Source organism: Colossoma macropomum, unplaced genomic scaffold (assembly GCF_904425465.1).
Source record: "Colossoma macropomum unplaced genomic scaffold, Colossoma_macropomum, whole genome shotgun sequence".
NCBI classification, from domain to species: Eukaryota; Metazoa; Chordata; class Actinopteri; order Characiformes; family Serrasalmidae; genus Colossoma; species Colossoma macropomum.
This window is the reverse complement of record NW_023494798.1, coordinates 35,891,675-35,912,819: the sequence shown is the minus strand read 5'-3', so window position 1 is coordinate 35,912,819 and position 21,145 is coordinate 35,891,675. Positions and strand designations below refer to the sequence as shown.

Sequence of the window (21,145 nt, the reverse complement as noted above, 5' to 3'; positions counted from 1 at the left end):
CTTTGCTTTATGCACAAGTTGTTTTGCACCCACAGTTGTGTACAAAAGTTTGGTCAAATTACATGATATTGTTGATTTTCTAAGTGAAAATAATTCAACATTTTAACATTTAACAGTTAAAAAAATAAATAAAACATAAAATGTGTCTTGTGCAAAAGTTACAGCACATCTTTGCCCAGTATGTTGAACTTAGCAGATAAATAGAAACTGTGCACTAACATTAGCAGGAACATGTCATATTTAAGTGTGTTCTCTAAATGTTAAATAATTTTCATTTGGAAAATCAACAACAACATGGAATTTGACCAAACCTTTGCACTTGGCTGTACAGTAAGACCTTGTATTTCTGCTCAATCATGCTCTAATCAGCTACCAGTGAACACAGGGCTGTAAAACGGCTCATAAATCACAGGTCAGAAGTAAAAACCCTAAAAAGTGTCATAAGCCACCATGTCAAAAATCAGACCTCGTTTCATTTCCTTTTCTTAAAGCCCTAAATTAGCCTTGCCAAAGTCATCTTTGTATAGCATGCTGTAATTTTGCATACACACTCAAACACAAGCCTGCACTGAAAAAATACAAATACAAACACATAAACGTTCATATACATGCTCATATAAACACACACAATAATCAGGGTTGGGATTTAATGGAATACAAGTACTGGGAATCTGTATTCAGAATAAAGAAATTAGATCTGTATTCAGTCCAAGTTACATTTTATAAAGTATTCAGAATACAGTTACCTTTACATATTTAGGGGAAAACTTACCACTACATTAAAAACATACAATATTCAAAAGAAGCACCATCAATGCAATAGCTGTGCTAAAGCCTGAGTAGACTGATGAATCAATGTGATCAGTAATTAATCTCAGCGTTACTGAGCTCTGCTAAAGCCTGAGTAGACTGATAAATCAATGTGATCGGTTATTAATCTCAGCGTTACTGAGCTCTGCTAAAGCCTGAGTAGACTGATAAATCAATGTGATCGGTTATTAATCTCAGCGTTACTGAGCTCTGCTAAAGCCTGAGTAGACTGATAAATCAATGTGATCGGTTATTAATCTCAGCGTTACTGAGCTAATGATAATGCATTATAACTGAAAACATTACTGAATATATTTAGAATAAAGTATTCAGTATTCAGCCATCAGTGCTTTTTCAAAGTATTTTGCCCAACACTGATAATAATACACATGTGCACACACACACACACACACGCACACACACACACGCGCACACACACACACGCACACACACACACACACACACGCGCACACACACACACACACACACACACAGATCAAAGTCTCAGTCATAAAGAATTTCAACTGTAACTCTCAAACTGTGTGTCTGTCAGTTCCTGCTAGCGTAAAGAACACAGACACTGCAGGCTGAGGTGTGCTGGTGAAGGATGAGTGTGTTTACGGATTTGAAGCGTTCCGGATGGATTTTTCCAACCGTTCTTCTTTCCCTGTACGGATTTTTCGCTAACTGCAGGCCGGCTGAGCCGTTTCTAACGCCGTACCTGATAGGGCCCAAAAACCTCTCTGAGCAAACCGTGAGTACAACGCTCTCCGCTCAAACACCAGTAATATCATCTTTAAATGCATATCTAAACTAGATTATTATTATTATTATTATAAACATTAGTATCATTATGTTTATTATTGTGTAGTATTTATGAACATCTTTACATAATAATCAATAATCATTAACATGATTAATTTGGTACTGGGGGAGGCACGGTGGCACGGTGGGCAGCGCTGTTGCCTCACTGCAAGAATGGCCTGGGTTCGATTCCCGGCCAGGTGACCAGGGTCATTTCTGTGTGGAGTTTGCCTGTTCTCCCCGTGTCTGTGTCGGTTTCCTCCCACAGTCCAAAAACATGCAGTCAGGCTGACTGGACACACTAAATTGCCCCTAGGTGTGAGTGTGTGTGACTGTGTATGTCTGTCTGTCTGCCCTGCGATGGGCTGGCGACCTGTCCAGGGTGTATCCTGCCTTCTGCCCAATGACAGCTGGGATAGGCTCCAGCACCCCACCGCGACCCAGAAGGATAAGCAGTTTAGATGATGTATGTATGTAATTTGATACTGTATATTTAAACCAGATGATCTGTTCCTATTGTTATAACTGGCATTATTAACATCATATTAGCATTAACATAATTAAGTTATTGTTGTCCAAATGTTTAATAGTATAAAGAGTGCAATATGATACTAAAGAACTGCATGTGTAAATTAGAAACATTATTATTATTATCATTATTATTATTATTATTATTATTATTATTTGAAAGGCATTTATTCCTCCAGTGTACAATACAGAACTGCATACATACTAACTAACTATTATTGTAATTATTATTATATGATTATAAGTGACAATATGACAATATTAATTATTGTAAGAAGAACATGTCCAAGTTTATTAAAAACTAAATTTAGTATAATATAATATTGTAGTATAATATTATTGTTATGATTCTTATATGAGGGGTATGTAAGAATATCATCTTTAAATTAAAAAAATAATCAATAATATGGTCATGAAGAGCTGCATGTGTAATTTCAAAACACAGGTATCACAAGGTTTTCACTACAAACAGCCCAAATTTGACACATTTTCATATTTCTACGATCATCTTTCCCTGATTAAGGCTGAGTGAGGTGTATGATAATGTAACAGAGCTGTTATTGCTGCTGATGTGTTGTCAGCACTGCTGGTTCCCTCTGTGTGTGTCAGCTGGAGAGTCGAACAGGGAAACACTGAGTGCATCTCAATACGCTGCTGCACACACACATCAGCGCACGACTGCAGGCATAATGGAATCAATTCTGAGGGAAAATGAAAAGCGTGTGGCCGCGCTGAGCAGCCACGGGCACTTACAGAGCAATCTGAGCGTGTTCTTAAAGCCGAGCACACCGGCTGGGAAACGGGAAAGGCCGTGTTCTGCATGCAGAGCTGACGACGCAAAGAAATCAGTGGAATCTGATGTAAACAGTGTGCAAATATCAGCTCTTAAACCTAGACAAAAAGTCTAATTTACCCAGCTTCCCCCTCTGTTAACCCAAATGTAGTCAGTCAGCAACAAAGTAAATGTAATTCATTACTGTACGTAAGTAGTTTTTTGTGTATGTGTACTTTACTGAAGTTTTTCCATTTCCGGCGACTTTTTCACTTTCACTCCACTACATTTCAACGTCAAATATCTCACTTTTTACTCTGCTACATTATGAGAAATCTGTCGTTCCTTTTGGTTTATGTGTGTATAAAAATGTACCATGTCAAAACAAAAGAAGCACAAAGAAACACCTATCAGGGCACAGCGGTCACTTTGTTTTGAGCTTGTTTTGACCTGTTGGTCATACCGACCCAGTGCAGCACATGGTTCAACATCAGTGCAGCAGCGTAAAATTTTGGGAGAGTCTATTCAACATAAATGATGAACTAACCTAACTTTGTGGGTAAACAGACCACAATATAGAAATATGTACTCATATGCAGTTGTGACTGACGTGTCTTTTTTCTGAATTTATACAAACACTATTTCATTTTATAGTAAATTAGTTTTGGCTAGTTTATGTTTATGAACAGAGACCTACAGATGCAGTTTAGTAAAGGAAACTCATTTGTGAATCTGAGTTTAAAGTTTTTTTTAAACTTAAACTTGTAGTTCAAATAAATCTTAAACTGAAACTTTGCTTGTTTGTAAAAAGTGATTTCAGAGCCACTCAGTTCTACCTGATGGAAACTGTTTGCCTTCAGTGTTTTGTGCTTTTGATTGTTTTAATAGACATCAGCGTCACTAATTAATGACCTTCTATTAAAGACTGGTTTACCAAGAGAGACACTGGAGTATTTTCACCTAAAATGAGTTAATGAAGCGAGTCTTGTTACAAAAATGATAATAGGACATCAGAGTCATAATTAACCTTTCAGTACTTTTACTTTTGATACTTAAGTACATTTGAAGGCAAATACTCTCAAGTGGAGGTCTAAAGGGAGGAACTTCTACTTTTACTGGAGTAATATTTTACCTTGGGTGTCTCTACTTTAACTCAAGTACATGGTTTGTGTACTTCGTCCACCACTGCAGCTAACACGTTTCATGACGGTAGCTACGAGGCTAATGCATCTAACAAGTAATGGAAGCTTATACCCTGGCCTGGATCATGAAGTAATAGGCCCCGTGGCACAAATGCCCCTACCTGGAACCTTTTTATGGCATCACAGCAGGTTTCATACGATCTGTGCAGACCCACAGAGGCAGTACAGTAACTGAGGCTTTGTCCTCAAATTCATTTAGCCTGCTTACATACACACTCCTAGGAACAAGCCTCTTAATGGAATGTTTTTAATGTGTGCCAAAGCAAAGTTCATTTATTTGTCATTCATTTGTTTTTAAAAGACATTTAAACTGTATGAGCCAATAAATATAGAGATTGTGTGGCAATATTAGGCTAATCCTGTTTTATCGTCTTGTCCATTTAGATCGGAAGGGATTGCGTTAGCATTCCCTGGTTACATAAAGACAGCCGCAGGTTGCCAGACAGTACAGCTTCCAAACGCATCGCACTGAACAGCTGAGAACAAACACGAGGAAAAACACCAGCAGAATCTAAACATCTAACCCTCACTGAGCACTCTACACTAAATATAACGTCATGGTGAGCTTAAAAAAGTTTATGGACCCTTTATAGTGAATATATGTACATCTGTGGCTTCAGAACAAGTTCACAGGAACGCTAACTCACTGCTCAAAACACTGGAAGCTTGATCAAGAAACTGGCAGTGGGTGTAATAGGTTGAAATTAATTCATTTTCTCATTGTGCCACCATGAAAGCAGCTATTTAGATTTTCTTAGCGATGCTTTTGGATGCCCCCTAGTGGTTTGGGGCCCTGGGCAGACACCCAAAAACACATGGAATGTTCCAGGCCTGCTTTAACCCCACCATTTAGCATTATGCTAACTGCATGCCTTGCCTCAAACTGTATGGAGGTGTTCAGTATCTCTACTAGACTTGATTGTGTGGTTTCTGACACCGTTTGACTCACTTTTATCTGTTAGGCCTGCGTTTTGTCTGTACTTTAGTCTGTGTTTATGAGGAGGGAAAGAGCAGAACTGCATTGCAACTGCGCTGGTTTTACATTTTGAATCTCCATTTATTTCTTCATGGGGATGATTATGGATTAAAAATCACTCAACAGCTGTAATTGTAGTGAAGCCACCTTCTGCAGCTGTACCAGCACAGCAGCTATAGCAGAATATTTAGTGAGCCGTATAAATATAAAGATTAAAGTATAATTGAGCTATTGCGCCCCCATCTAAAGCAAAACAGCGCAGTGCTGCTCACCTCGGACAGAAATAGAAATATGTTTTACACTCGGATTATTTGGGACATTGCCATATGTCCAATATAACTGAATTTGGGAGCAAGTCTGCTGTTACGTCTTAACCACAAAGGGCCTATGTGTCTGTCTTGTTTGGAATAAAAACATTGCCGGCCACTGGTCCTTTGTGATAAGACTGGACACCCCTGCTGTGTGCAGCACCTCCTGTTCACTGTTAACCTATGTTTTGAACACAAACAGCAGGGGGTGCTCTTACCACTTTCCTTCCCCATAGATCAGTGTTTCTCAGCCTTGGTTCTGGAGACCCACTGCCCTTCAAATTTAGGTATTCGTCTTGCTTATACCCACTTCAATTCAGTAAGGGCTTGTTAATGAGCTGATTAGCTGGATCAGGTGCAGGGCAGTGGGCCTCCAGGAGCGGAGCTGAGAAACATTGACTTAGATAACAATATGTCATACAGTGTCAGATACCACACATTACTTACAGAGGAATTCCACCGTTTTTTCAAAATCTTTACATAATTCAGTGTTTGAGATTGTGATTCTGAGTGTTTTGGTGCGAAATGGTTCAGTTTTCTTTACAGTGGTGGTGATAGGAACCAGGGGTCGCCGTGACTACAACACAACCAGAATCGAGAACCACCAGTGAACCTACACGAGTCTTCTGAGTTTATATGGAATGTTGATGATGGAAAATAGTGGAAAATCTGAAAAGTAAAATTTTCTGCCTCACAGCGCCCTGCATGTACCCCTCCGCCAGGAATGGATTAAATTCAAATGCATTTTAATTCAAAACTTTATCATAAAACTCTCATAAAACAATGTGTCAGACATCAGGCAGTGAATTCATAACCATTTCATGTAATAACTTTTATTACATTAAATGGCTTTCAGAGGTGGACGTCTGGTTCCTATCACTACCACTGTGAACAGTTCTGACTCTGTAAGTTTCTCCAGAACGGAGCGTTTCACACAAAACCACTCTGAACCACTCTGAACCACTCTGATTACATCTTAACTACTTAATTATGTGGAACGTTTGAAAAATTGGTGGAGTTCCCCTTTAAAGAGGCACCCCAGCCAATACGAGGCCACCTGAAAATTTCACTCATCTCACTCCAGCCAAATAAAAATGTCACTCCAGTCTCAAATCTGTACTGAGACGTCTTACTGCACCTGAAAATCTCAAATTCTAATCCATTCCTTTAACTGTGGAACCACTGTTGTTGTTCTTTATCACATTCAGGTGACCAACTACCTGTTCCCCATATGGACGTACTCGTACCTGTCCGTGCTGCCCGTGGTCTTCCTGCTGACCGACCTGCTGCGCTACAAGCCCGTTGTCGTCCTGCAGGGACTTTTCCTGGTCAGCAACTACCTGCTGCTGTGCTTTGCGCACAACCTGACCGCTATGACCTTCCTGCAGTTCAACTATGGCGTCGTCACGTCCACTGAAGTGGCCTACTTCTCCTACATCTACAGCGTGATACCGCCTGAACACTACCAGCGGGCCACAGGGTTCGTCCGAAGTGCCATGCTGACCGGCTCCACCTTTGGGGCCACTCTGGGTCAGCTGTTAATATCGTTAGCGGGGGTTAGCTACTTTACAGTCAATGCTATCACACTGGGGCTGATGGGGACGGCCTTTATTGTGTCCTTCTTCCTGCCCATGCCCCAGCAAGGGGTGTTTTTCGGCCCCACTGCAGTTGGAGTGTCTGCAGATCCACTGGAGGAAAGGCCAGGCGTCACTGACCCTGGGGTCATTGGGGGTCAGAAGGCAGAGGCTAAGGCCAGATGGTTCAGCAGGGAGAGCCTGAGGCTGGCAGGCAGACGGATGTGGGCGAATATCAAGGAGTCGTACAGCTCCAGGAGGCTGGTGTACTGGTCTGTTTGGTGGGCTTTTGCCACAGCTCACTATAGTCAGATCTTTAACTACATCCAGCTGATTTGGGACCGCATTGAGCCGTCCAGCACGTCCTCTGTTTACAATGGAGGGGTAGAAGCAGTCTGCACACTTGTGGGTAAGAAATATAGGACAGCAAGTGATCTGAGCACTAGCACTTGTATTCATTCTGGGTTACACATAGTGAGTCAACCTACATTCAGGAGCCCTGAAGTCGTGTGTCATTCTGTAGTCTACGTCATACCCAAATTAGCAACTCCGGGTCTAAGCTGGATTTCTGTGAGATGAAAATGAATGGAGTTTTTGAAAATCGCTAATATCACTTCCTGTGGTTGATAAAATGCTTCCAAACTTGATATGTTTTATCCTATGTTAATTTTTATATTCAATGTCACTGGATCCTCCGAAACATGAGGTCATTGAGGAGCCGATATATGCGATGTAACACTGCTGGGCACTGAACTGACATTATAAGACATAAAAATAAATCAAAACAAATTAAAATATCCCAAATAAACCAGCGAGCTTTGCCCTGTGTGGTAGTTAAGATGCTTTGGCTGTAACAGAGTACCTTAAGAGTAGCTGGTGTTGGTATAAAGTTTAATATTGGACTCACTTTCAACATCATTTCAGTGCGCAGGAGTGTTAGCTTGCTATTAACATAGATGTAGCAATTTTCGTGTGTCAGCCCCTTGAGACCTCTTAACTCAGATCTAGCATCATTCAGTGGAAAAATGTACACAGGACAAAATGAAATGGCTTTGGAAGCTTTTTGTGTACCACGTAGTGCCATTTTTTGGTGATTTTCTAAAGTCTCATTCATTTTTGCCATAGAGAAACCCAGCTTAGACTCGGAGCTGCTAATGTAGGCGTGATGCCAGCTACAGAATGACGCATGATTTCAGAGGTCAATGCAGGTGAGAGATTTTGACTTTATACAGTAGGATAGATTAGGACAGGGAGCAGTCTTGCGAAAAAAAAAAAAAGAAGTACATATTTTGTGTATGTGTAGGCTAAACTACGAGAAACTGCAAATGAGCATAGCGTCGTGTGACATCACTATTAGCAGACAAGCACTTTACTTTGTGTCTGCATCAACATTATAATACTCACTAATCATGTAGAAGTCAGCCAGAATTAACTTAAAGCCAAACGAGACAGCTTTGGCCACAACACAGGCTAAAAAGCCAGAAGGTTATAAAGCTTTATTATGCGTACACGTCACATAATACATTTACAACATTTAGCAGACACTTTTATCCAGAACAACTTACTAAAGTGCTTTGTTGTCCACTCAGAGAAGGTTTTCTAGCTAGCAAATAAGTCCAAAGTACCCATCAGCTCAGATACTGCCAGAAAACAAAAGCTATTGCTGATATCTAGAAAGAAAGATACGCAATACCAAATACCAAAATAAGACACAATAAGTGCTAGATTAGAGTTCACTTAAGTGCTCGAATTTTGACCTTTGCCATTAGGGAGGGAGGGGCTGGTTCTTTCTTGGCTTTAAAGGCCTCAGAGTTTTGAATCTGATGCAGCCACAAGAAGCCTGTGCAGTGACTTGAGATACTTTAAGAGGATTGAAGACGAGCTGTGCTTCTGTGTTCTGGATCTGCTGAAGTACCTGAAGGCTGCATAGGAAGACCAGCCAGAAGTGAGTCGCAGTAGTCAAGCCTTGAGATGACAAGAGACTGAACGAGCACCTGGGTGGCCTGAGTGAGAAAGGGTATAGAGTGAAAAGACAAGAGGACCCAGCACCGAGCCTTGTGGAACACCGGTCTCGACCCTCTCTATGTTACCTGATACGAGCGTCCTTCCAGACAGGTCTTTCTTTACACGCAATCCACGGGTGAACTCGCCTTGTTCAGAGCCCTCTAGCGCTGGAGTGCTCGTTAACAACGCCCGACAGACAACAAGGTGACATAACGAGAGCTAGGGTGGCTAAAAATACCTCCAAAAAACTCTTTGGCCCAGTCCCATTTCACTCTCGCCCCTACCCCTCAGCCCTTCCCCTCTGTTTTGCGCGTTTACGTCTAGGTGTCCTGCCTCTTGTTGAGATAGAAGGGTGGGGTGAAGTGTTGGGGCAACATGACCCTCCAAACAGAGAGATATGAGAAAAAAAGAAAAACCGGCAAGATGGCTGAACAAGAGACCAAAGAAACCCACAAATGTGAGAATTTTTTTCTGTTAAAAAAATGATGATAACCATCGTATTATCTTAGTTCAAAAATCGCTAATAGTGTGCTGATGTCTCAGTAGGTAGCAGGCTAAATTTCCCATTCCACCTTACATGGTGCAGCAGTTCTGGAGTCTGAAAATTGAAAGAAGAAGCTGGAGAATATCTGACTTCAGCTTCATATCACTGAAGAATTAGGGGTGGGTGATAATAAATAATTGCCCCCCCTCTTTGAAGATCATATGATCCCTAAATGTAACTAAAGCCCAGCAGTGAGGAGCTGAACTTTACCCTCCTCTGCTGTCACTGCAGACTGGCAGGGTCGCCTACAGAGCAGCGCTGGTAGCTGTTAATGAAGTGATGCTCTTTTTATTTGAGGGTCCCATTTCAGAGGGAAGATTTCAAACACTACCCTGTAACTCAGTTCCAAGGGGCAACACTCGAAAACAAGGGGTAGGGGTGAAAATAAGAAATGGGACTGGACCTAAATGTCTAATATTTCTCATTTTGACATGGTTGTCTTAATATTATAAGATTATTTAACTTATCAATTTTTACTTGTTTTAAAAATGTATTGAGTAAAATTCTCTCTCTCACTATATTGGCATACAATTTTGCTTGTTTCAAGCATATTTATTCAAATAAGCACAGTTTCTGCCAATATAGTAATTCAGTTACTCTAAACAAGTAAAAAATATCTAGAAATGAGTTAATCATTATTATAATTTGGCAAAATGGGAGTGGCCCCGCAAAACTAGGCTGGAACCATTTATCTATTAAACAGTAATTATCAGTTAAAATCATTATCCATTTTGTAAGGGTAAGCATTTGCACATACAGTTGTATGCAAAAGTTTGGGCGCCACAAACTTTCAGATTTTCAAACTGAAAAGAACAGCACTGCTCCCAGTAGAACCCCACCCCCACCCCCCATTAGACCTCACACACCTACAGTACATAAACTGTAAATTCATCACCATACAATACAATATAATCAATACTCCATGTTCAATATAGTATATATATATATATATATAGTATGAAGATTTTTTTGCTTCTTCTATTTGTAATGTTCTTATTGTTAATTCATCACTATTCCCATGTGCAATATAATTAATACTCTGTGTGCAATTTGGGTAAAACTTAAACTGTAAACATTTTTTTTGCTTAAAATTTTGTTTATATTGTTACTTTTTGTAAATAGAGTTCATATTTTTTATCTTAGATTTTTTTTATCTTTAGCGTTCTATTTATTGTCTATGTGGCAATAAGTAACAAACTGTAATCTTGTTAAATAATTAACAAGATTAATTACCTTGTTTGTTAATTCTCTTCTTGTTAGTTCTTTTCTTGAGTGCCCTGCTCTCCCGTTGCTCCTGTAGCACTGCGAATTTCCCCACGGTGGGACTAATAAAGGATTATCTTATCTTAAAATAAATGAACACATCATTTATAGAGAACCCAGATGAATACAGAGGAGAACAGATGAAGAAGGAAACAACAGAACAATTGCTAAATTGTACAGTAAGCTCAGTGCGAGGAAGAAGAGAACTGGGTTCAGGAGTCTTTGGGTTTATTTTTGCTCTTTTTTCATAGTTCTAAAACTTCCAACTCATTAACAAGACATTAATTAGTTAAAACAAGTCCAGGCAGAAATGATCCACACAGAGACCATCAGAATCTGTCCCCATAGCTTAGTCTTTGAACAGGTAAAGGGCATAACGTCCACGTCATGACATACACACTACATAATGAACCTTATCAGCACCGAAATCTTTGGGGAATAAAATCACAAATAGAAACTTGTTAAATAATAATAGTAATCATAATAATAATAACAACAATAATAATTATTCTAATAATAAACTGATCACGCTGTCCTGTCTGATCCACATCCTACGGCCTAAGAACACTCTTCTTAGTTGTTATGCAGACAGCGTGGAGTCCAGAGCAGTTCGGTGAGCGTAGGCGAGAGAAGCTGAAGCAATTACAGCAGTAGGAGTTTAGTTAATGCTCCTTTTAATTACAGCATGAGAGAAAGACTCCAGCAGACTTTCTGATGTCTAACTAGACAGAAAACATTCAAACCAAGTGGAACGGAAATGAGGAGTGAGTGTTAAACAGAACAGGGTCCTGGAGGACCTGCCGAGAGCCCTGTTTTCCCCTCTGACCCTCTGAAGTCAGCTCATGGAGGCCGATGTAATCAGCTCTCACTCTGAGTAAGTTGTGATTAATGAGGTACAAATGGTGCTGTGGCACCTCCAGGCCTGTTAACATCACCAACACTGCTAATACTGCATTCCTAACATCACTGAAACTAACACTACGCCAATACTACTAAGACCGCTGATTAACACTGCTTTCACTATTAAAACTGCTAACATTACAGTGAAGACTACTAATAGAGCTCTGAAGTCATTGTAGTGGGTGTGATGCCAATATTAGGAACGTTTTGTTGAACATTCACTTTTCCTCTGAATCTCAGTGGATCCTCTGAATTCTGAGGTCATTAAGGAGTCAAAATAGCAATATAACGCCGCTAATCACTGAACTGACATCATAAGACTGCCCAGTTAGCAAAATTTGTCTTGTGGACCACATATTTGGCTTTGTTCTGGCCTGATATACGACTGTGTCCTTGGCTGAGTTCTGGCCCAAACACTGTGAAGTGTGTACAACTAAGGATGTGGCCCAAATCTGTCCCAGTCTGGTCCAACTACATTCTTGGTCCATGTTCCTGCCAGAATTGGCCCGTGAATATACACACAAGGTGAAATTCCCTATTCTGGCCCAAATACTTAACATCTGCCCAGTAATCAACCAACAATTGCGTGGGAAAACCGGAATTGGCCCAAAACTGTGTGCTATCTTGGTGACCTCATCAAAATCGCCAACCAGCAGGCTTTGTCCACACTACTGAAAAAACAGCACAGACCAGCACAAAGTCCATGCTGATCTAAACTGGTTTATGCTGGTCTTGTGCAGGTCCGACACACGGCCATGCTGGTTGACCAGCTTACCAGCATCCAAAACACATACGCTGGTTTTGTTGGTGTCCAGTCATGCTGGTCTAAGCTGGATTCTCTAGCAAGGCAGTGGTAGATTGGAGGCTTTGGCCATTATAGGCTGCAGATTGGCTGGTGTTGGTGTCTGACAGTGTTGGAAGTGTAAACACTAATATGTACCTTGTGTCTGTGTGCAGGTGCAGCAGCAGCGTTCTCGGTGGGCTACATGAGGGTGCGGTGGGAGGTCTGGGGGGAGTTTTCTCTGGGTGTGTTCTCCGCTGTTGGAGCAGCATCTGTGTTCTTTATCAGCCTCACCACCAACATCTGGATCTCCTACAGTGGCTACGTCATCTTTAAAGCGTCGTACATGTTCCTCATCACTATCGCCACGTACGTACCACCAACACCGCACCACCAACACCGCACCGGTCACCTCCTCAGCTGATCAGCTGAGACGAGTTTGGTGTCTGAAGTTCGATTCTTTAGTTTTAGCACTGGAGCTACGAGGCTAATGTAGCTAACAAGTAATGTAAGCTTATACCCCACCAATTAGCATGGTGCTAACTGCATAGACATAGATAGATAGACAGACAGACAGACAGACAGACAGATAGATAGATAGATAGATAGATAGACAGACAGACAGACAGACAGACAGATAGATAGATAGATAGATAGATAGATAGATAGGCAGACAGACAGACAGATAGACAGACAGATAGACAGACAGACAGACAGATAGATAGATAGATAGATAGATAGATAGGCAGACGGACTGACAGATAGATAGATAGACAGACAGACAGACAGACAGATAGATAGATAGATAAATAGATAGATAGGCAGACAAACAGACAGACAGATAGATAGACAGACAGACAGACAGACAGACAGATAGATAGATAGATAGATAGATAGATAGATAGATAGATAGATAGGCAGACAAACAGACAGACAGATAGATAGACAGACAGACAGACAGACAGACAGACAGATAGATAGATAGATAGATAGATAGATAGATAGATAGATAGATAGATAGACAGACAGACAGACAGACAGATAGATAGATAGATAGATAGATAGATAGATAGATAGGCAGACAAACAGACAGACAGATAGATAGACAGACAGACAGACAGACAGACAGATAGATAGATAGATAGATAGATAGATAGATAGGCAGACAGACAGACAGATAGACAGACAGATAGATAGACAGACAGACAGAAAGACAGACAGACAGACAGACAGACAGATAGGCAGACAGACAGACAGACAGATAGACAGATAGATAGGCAGACAGACAGACAGACATATAGACAGACAGACAGATAGATAGATAGACAGACAGACAGACAGATAGACAGACAGAGAGATAGACAGACAGACATAAACAGTGAAGCTGATGCCTCTGCATGATTTTCTAAAACCAACATTTTAAATGTAAAATAATGCTTTTTTAATCAATCCAAAGTAAAAGGAGGACCTGCTTATATGTAAGTCATGGCTTTGGGCCCCTAAACTAGCAGAGGACCCTGAGAAAGTCATTTTTACAATGAAAGCGAAAGCAGAGGTCTGTACGCTGTTCTGTACAGCACCAAAAACGGCTCTTCTACTCACCATATACAACACATTCTCCATCAGTCTGAAGAACCATTTCACCATGGAAAGAACCTTTCAAGCATGAAATGGGTCTCTATAAAACCGCCTTTACTAAAGGAGTCTTTTTTTCAGTGTGTATTCTTGCATATGGATATGATTGGGGTGGGCTGGGACCCCCAAACAGGAGGTCGACCCTTTATATGGTTTATTTGCAGTAACTGGTTTGTTCTCTTGTTTTTTGTTTATGCTGAAAGGTTCCAGATAGCCGCTAACCTCTCTATGGAGTGCTACGCCCTGACGTTTGGCATAAACACGTTCATGGCCATCGCTATCCAGACCATCCTCACTGCTATAATAGTGGACGACACGGCTCTGGGGCTGGACATCGTCACTCAGGTAAACAGGGATTAAACATGTGAAGCAATAATCTCATTACAAACTGCTGCACATACATACACACGGTACATACAGAGACAGACAGACAGACGGACAGACAGACGGACAGACAGAAAGACAGACAAACAGAAAGATAGACACACAGACAGATAGACAGACAGACAGACAGAGAGACAGACACAGACAGACAGATATACAGACAGACAGACAAACCGAGAGACAGACACACAGACAGGTAGATAGACAGACAGACAGAGAGAGATAGACAGACAGACAGACAGGCAGGCAGGCAGACAGACAGACAGAGAGATAGACACACAGACAGAAAGACATACAGATAGACAGACAGACAGACAGAGAGATAGGCACACAGACAGACAGACAGATGGACAGACAGACAGACAGAAAGACAGACAAACAGAAAGATAGACACACAGACAGACAGATATACAGACAGACAGAGAAAACCGAGAGACAGACACACAGACAGGTAGATAGACAGACAGAAAGACAGACAAACAGAAAGATAGACACACAGACAGATAGACAGACAGACAGACAGACAGGTAGATAGACAGACAGAAAGACAGACAAACAGAAAGATAGACACACAGACAGATATACAGACAGACAGATAGATACACAGACAGAAAGACATATAGATAGACAGACCGACAGACAGACAGACAGAGAGATAGGCACACAGACAGACAGACAGACCGACAGACAGACAGAGAGATAGACAGACAGAAAGACAGATACAGACATACAGACTGACAGACAGATAGACACAGACAGACAGACAGACAGATAGACAGACAGAGAGATAGACAGACAGACAGAGAGATAGACACAGAGAGATAGACACAGACAGACAGACAGGCAGATAGACAGACATACAGATAGACAGACAAACAGAGAGACAGACATACAGACAGGTAGATAGACAGACAGACAGAGAAATAGACAGACAGACAGACAGGCAGACAGATAGATAGATAGATAGATAGATAGATAGATAGATAGACAGACAGACAGGGAGGGACAAAAATGGACGCTTCTGTAGAATGACCCTTGTACTTGTTGTGTGTATGAAATACTGTCTGTCGTCCAGCTCGTGTATGTGCTCTCACATCCTTGATGTTTTGGTGTTTTTGCACCAGAGAAGCGGCTCGGTTGTGTTTCGTTAAACTGCGTCCTCGTGTTTGTGTAATAACAAAGCTGAAGTGAGTTGAGTTGATCTGAATTGAATCACTGTTACGAGCTCAGTCTGAACTGAACGTTTGGAGGAATTTCAGTGACATCTAGTGGTGATTTATAAGTATTGCAGCATTTGAACATCAGAATTGTTTTTTTAATGGGTAAAGTAAACTCACTTAGAAGTAGCTCTGTAGAGCTGAACAGTCGGGTTCCAGAAGTAAAAATCTCCTTCATAATTACTGTAGGGAATTAGATTTTTTATCCACAAAACAGTTTGTAAACTTATTTTGCATGTTAAACTAAAACAGTCTTTATTATTACAGTGGATATAAAACGTCTACACACCCCTGTTAAAATGCCAGGTTGATGTTAAAAAATCAGACCAAGATGAATCATTTCGGATTTATTTCCACCTTCAATGCTCCCATAATGTGTGCGTTAATGTGAGGGTTAAATTTGGCACAATAGTGACTTTACCAAGAACTGGATGCCCCTCAAAAATTGATGAAAAGACAAGAAGAAAATCGGTCCGGGAGGCTGCCGTGAGGCCTGAGCAGTGCAGACAACAATCTCCCGTATGCCTCATATGTCTGGGCTGTGGGGTCGGGTGGCAAGACGACAAAGAAAAACCTCCAAGCCCGGCTATGTTTTGCCAAAACCCACATCAAGTCTGCCGAAAGTATGTGGGAAACTGTGATACAGTCTGATGAGACCAAGATTGAACTTTTTGGCCATAATTCTAAAAGGTATGTTTGGTGCAAAGCCAACACTGCGCATCACCCACAGTGAAGCCTGGTGGAGGCTGCATTATGCTTTGGGTTGTTTTTCTGCAGCTGGAGCTCCAAATATCAGTCAATTTTGGCACAAAACCTTCAGGCCTCTGCTAAAAAGCTGAAGATGAGGAGGAATTTCACCTTTCAGCAGGACAGTGACCCAAAGCAAACCTCCAAATCAACAAAAGAATGGCCTCGCCAGAAGAAGATCAAAATCTTGGAATGGCCCAGAGCCCAGACCCGAATCCCACTGGAAATCTGTGAGTAGACCTGAGGAGGGCTGTACACAGGAGACGCCCTCGCAATCTGACAGATCTGGAGCGCTTTTATAAGGAAGAGGGCAAAGATTGCCAGGTCGAGATGTGCCATGCTGACAGACTCCTACCCAAAAAGACTGAATGATGTCATAAAGTCAAAGGGAACTTCAACAAAGGATTAGTTTAAGGCTGTGCATATTTATGAAACCACATTATTTTAGTTTAGTTATTTTTGTTTTTCCACCCTAAAAGATTTCAGTTTTTTTTAATGGAATTGTACAGATTATGGGTCACATTGAAGGTGGAAATAAGTCTGAAATGATTCATCTTGGTCTGATTTGTTTACATGACAGAAACCTGGCATTTTAACAACTTTTTATATCCACTGTATGATGTTCACTGTGGTTGGTTGTGTTGTATGAACTGTTTTCTGTTTAATCCTCTACAGTTCATTATTTACGGCGGCTGTTACGGAGCGCTCTCGGTGCTGTTCCTGCTGCGAGGTCTTTACATAGCCTGCACGCATTACTGCAGCTCCAGATCAGAGACAGAGACAGAGACGGGAGAGACCACCCAGCACATAGACACCCCTCAAACAGCAGGGGCAGAAGGACTGTCCACTAAGATGTGACTCAGATTCATTTCTACACTAGAACTCTACCACTCAAAAGTCTCGAGTCACTGATTTCATTCCTATAATTTTATTGAAGACGTGTATAAAATGATTCTACGATGAAAATAATTTCGTACGAGTTTCAGTCAGTTAGTTAGTGAGAAGCTGTAAGAATGAAGAGGTTCTGGAGGAGAACCAGAGCTGTGAGTGATTTAATGATAACTGATAAATCTGTACATCACTGAGAACGAACTGATAAAGAACCTGACACCCACAAAGCCTCATATCTGAGAACCAAATCTCAGCTACGCTCTTAAAAAAGATGATTCTTCAAGGGTTCTTTAATAAAGAAAATGGTTCTAAATAGAGCCATGAACGCTCAAAGAACCCTTTGCATGATTAAAGGGTTCTTTGCATCATGAAATGGTTCTTCATATTGACAACGTGCTGTATATGGTTCTATACAGAACCTTTTAAAAAGGGGCTCTACATAGCACCAAAAAGGGTCCTTGTAGTGTTAAAAGCTAGTACAGAGCCCTGCTGGTGACATCCTGTATAAATAAAAATAACACGTGGCCACGACTTGGTAAGGTGTGGAACGAGATGATTAAGTCAAGGTCACAACTTACTAAGGTGTGGGAACGAGATCCTAATGCATGGCCACAACTCAGTAAGGTGTGGGTATGAGATAATTAAGCCTTCACCGCAGCTTAATTAGGCATGATTTTGTTCCCACGCCTTACTAAGTTGTGGCCATGACTTAATTATCTCGTTTCCACGCCTTACTAAGTCATAGCCACGTATTAGGATCTCGTTCCCACGTGTTAATAAGGCCACGCATTATTTTTATTTATACAGGATGTCACCAGCAAGGCTCCGTAAGCTTGACATCATAACAACAGAAGAACCCTTTTAGGTGCTATACAGAGCCATTTTCAAAATGGTTCTATGTAGAACCATCTACAACACTTTTGTCATCAATCTGAAGAACCATTTCATGATAGAAAGAACCATTTAATCATGCAAAGGGTTCTGTGAGTATTCATGGTTCTGTATAGAACCATTTTCTTTACTAAAGAACCCTTGAAGAACCATCTTTTTTGAGTGTGTATCACTCAAAAGTCTCAAGTCACTGATTTCATTCCTATAATCCAGTTTTATTGAAGACGTGTATAAAATGATTCTACGATGAAAATAATTTCGTACGAGTTTCAGTCGGTTAGTGTGAAGCTGTAAGAATGAAGAGGTTCTGGAGGAGAACCGGAGCTGTGACTGATTTAATGATAACTGCTAAATCTGTACATCACTGAGAACGAACTGATAAAGAACCTGACACCCACAATGCCTCACGTTTGAAAACCGAGAACCAAATCTCAGCTACACTCTTAAAAAAGGATGGTTCTTCAAGGGTTCTTTAATAAAGAAAATGGTTCTAAATAGAGCCAGGAACGCTCAAAGAACCCTTTGCATGATTAAATGGTTCTCTGCATTATGAAATGGCTCTTCAGACTGATGCAGAATGTGCTGTGTAGCACCAAAAAGTGTTCTGCTATTGTTATGATGTTAAGCTTGTAACCATAGTAGAACCCTTTTTGGTGCTGTATAAAACCATCTACAGCACACTCTCCATCAATCTGAAGAACCCTTTCACCATGCAGAGAACCATTTAAGCATGGAAAGTGTTCATGGTATTTTATAGAACCATTTTCTTTATTAAAGAACCCTTGAAGAACCATCTCTTTTTTTGAGTATTTATATGTATTTATTGTGTTCTTGTGACAACAAATTCTGATAAACAGAAAATTATAGCTTATTATTTAATAACACTTCCATTTTTACCATGTAAACTGTGCATTACGTCTTGGTTTGAGTTTTGGTGTTTAGTTTATAGCATTTCAATCTACACTGTATGAGTTATGACTGAATAACAGTTATTATTATGAGAAGTGACCCCAAACTTTTGAGTGGCAGTGTTCGTTATGTTATTAGTATTTACAGTACTGCTTAAATGTCTTAGGCAGCTGTGAAAACTGATTAAAACTGTTTATCTGGGCAGTAATTGTGTTTTATAGCACTAGAATAAACACAAATAAACAAAGACAGTCGTCAGTGTTCAGACTGTGTTGTTTTCAGTGAAGTTATGAATGTGTAGGTCAGAAGAACACAGGGTTGTTTCCTGACATCTCACTGAACTCCAGACAGCGCGCTGATTTGTTCAGTTCCATCAGCTGATTTACTTTAATGAAGTATTAATAAGATAAAGCAGGTGTTGGACAGTAACTGTGAATACTGGACGTCCTCGAGGAGAGATCTGGAAATAGTTAAACACACTCACACACACATTTTATTCCTGATTTTGTTCTAATTTCAGTGTTTATTTGAAAAAATAACTGCTTATTGCCCAGACAAACAGCTTTACAGATCATTTCTCACACTTTTGCACAGTACTGCCGTGATATTCAGTTGTATGTTTGAAGTGAGGTTAACATATTAATAAATGGGTCATTCTACAGAAACGTCCACTTTTCTGTCTCTCCATAGGTGTCACTGGTGTTACTGATCCTCATTGGTGTTCCACATAATAAAGGAACACCAGAGACATTTTAATGAATATGCATTTTACAGAATGGCTGCTACAGAACATCAAACCACATGTTGTCAATCATGGAATATCCACTAAAATATGGAATTTAATCCATTTGTGTTCACAATTTTTTTTCACAATATTTTTTCACAATTATCTCAGAATAAAGAAGGTCACACCAGTGACTTCACCTAAAGAAGGTGTAACTGTTAAAATAACTTGTTGTTTTATTTTAAAATATAAATAAATTGTAACCCTAACATGTTTTTGAAGTGCAATATATCTGTCAAAGCTAGGGACACAAAAATGGATGTTTCTGTAGAATGACTCTAATATATGAAATAGATAATGTGCCATAACTTTTGCACAGGCCATATTGTATGCCCCGCAAGTATGTCAAATTCAGCAAAATAAACCAAAATTGTGTATTAAAATGTGCAGAAGTGTGTCTCTGTAGAGGGTGTGTTAACTAATTCACACTCAAAAGATCAACAACAGCATGGACCAGGGTGCCAAAACTTTTGCATACGGCTGGATAAAGGTGAAAAAATTCTACAGGCTGAGAGACACCTGATTCTATTTTGAAAAAGATCTGTGATATGCTGTGTGACATACTGTGACGTTTCACCATTTATTACTTTGAAAAGCAAATTATTCTTCCAAAATAAAAGTCTCTGTTTTTATTTATTGAATTTTTTTTACATCAGTCTGTTTTAAGTAGACTTTATTCTTACTTTAATATATTTAGCAGATTTTTCCTTTTTTTAAATATAGGAAGTGGGCGCAGTATGAAAACAATGCAAAAGTTTCTAAACAAACCCTTCGCTCTCCAGTCAATACGGCCTGTATATGGAAACTAAGCTGGAAAAACAGCCTGTTTTGAATTCATTGTTTTAGCGACGTCAAAAAAACAACACACACATCTCCGCACATTCAGCCCACTGAGGTTTGGACCCGGCCGCTCACAATGAAGTTATAAGGGGTGTTTCAGCCCCGACCAGAGCCGGTTTATGAGGAGCCTGGCCTCTTCCTGTTTACCCCATTATCAAAAACAGGACTGTAAAACAGCAGAGGGTGCCATACTGCTACTGAGTGCTGATTGGTTAACATTACTGCTACTGAGAGCTGATTGGTTAACATTACTGCTACTGAGAGCTGATTGGTTAACATTACCGCTACTGAGTGCTGATTGGTTAACATTACTGCTACTGAGAGCTGACTGGTTAGCATTACTGCTACTGAGAGCTGACTGGTTAACATTACCGCTACTGA

At 40.4% G+C, this 21,145-nt stretch overlaps 1 protein-coding gene across 1 annotated transcript; it reads left to right on the top strand.

Moving 5' to 3' along the window:
* Positions 1-1,331: 1,331 nt before the first annotated feature.
* On the top strand, positions 1,332-17,627 carry slc19a3b (solute carrier family 19 member 3b). The gene is made up of 5 exons (XM_036585461.1): positions 1,332-1,564; positions 6,609-7,383; positions 12,643-12,835; positions 14,305-14,446; positions 17,125-17,627. Exons 1-5 carry the CDS (start codon positions 1,418-1,420, stop codon positions 17,305-17,307), a joined length of 1,440 nt encoding a protein of 479 aa, XP_036441354.1. The 5' UTR covers positions 1,332-1,417; the 3' UTR covers positions 17,308-17,627.
* The last annotated feature ends 3,518 nt before the right edge of the window (positions 17,628-21,145 follow it).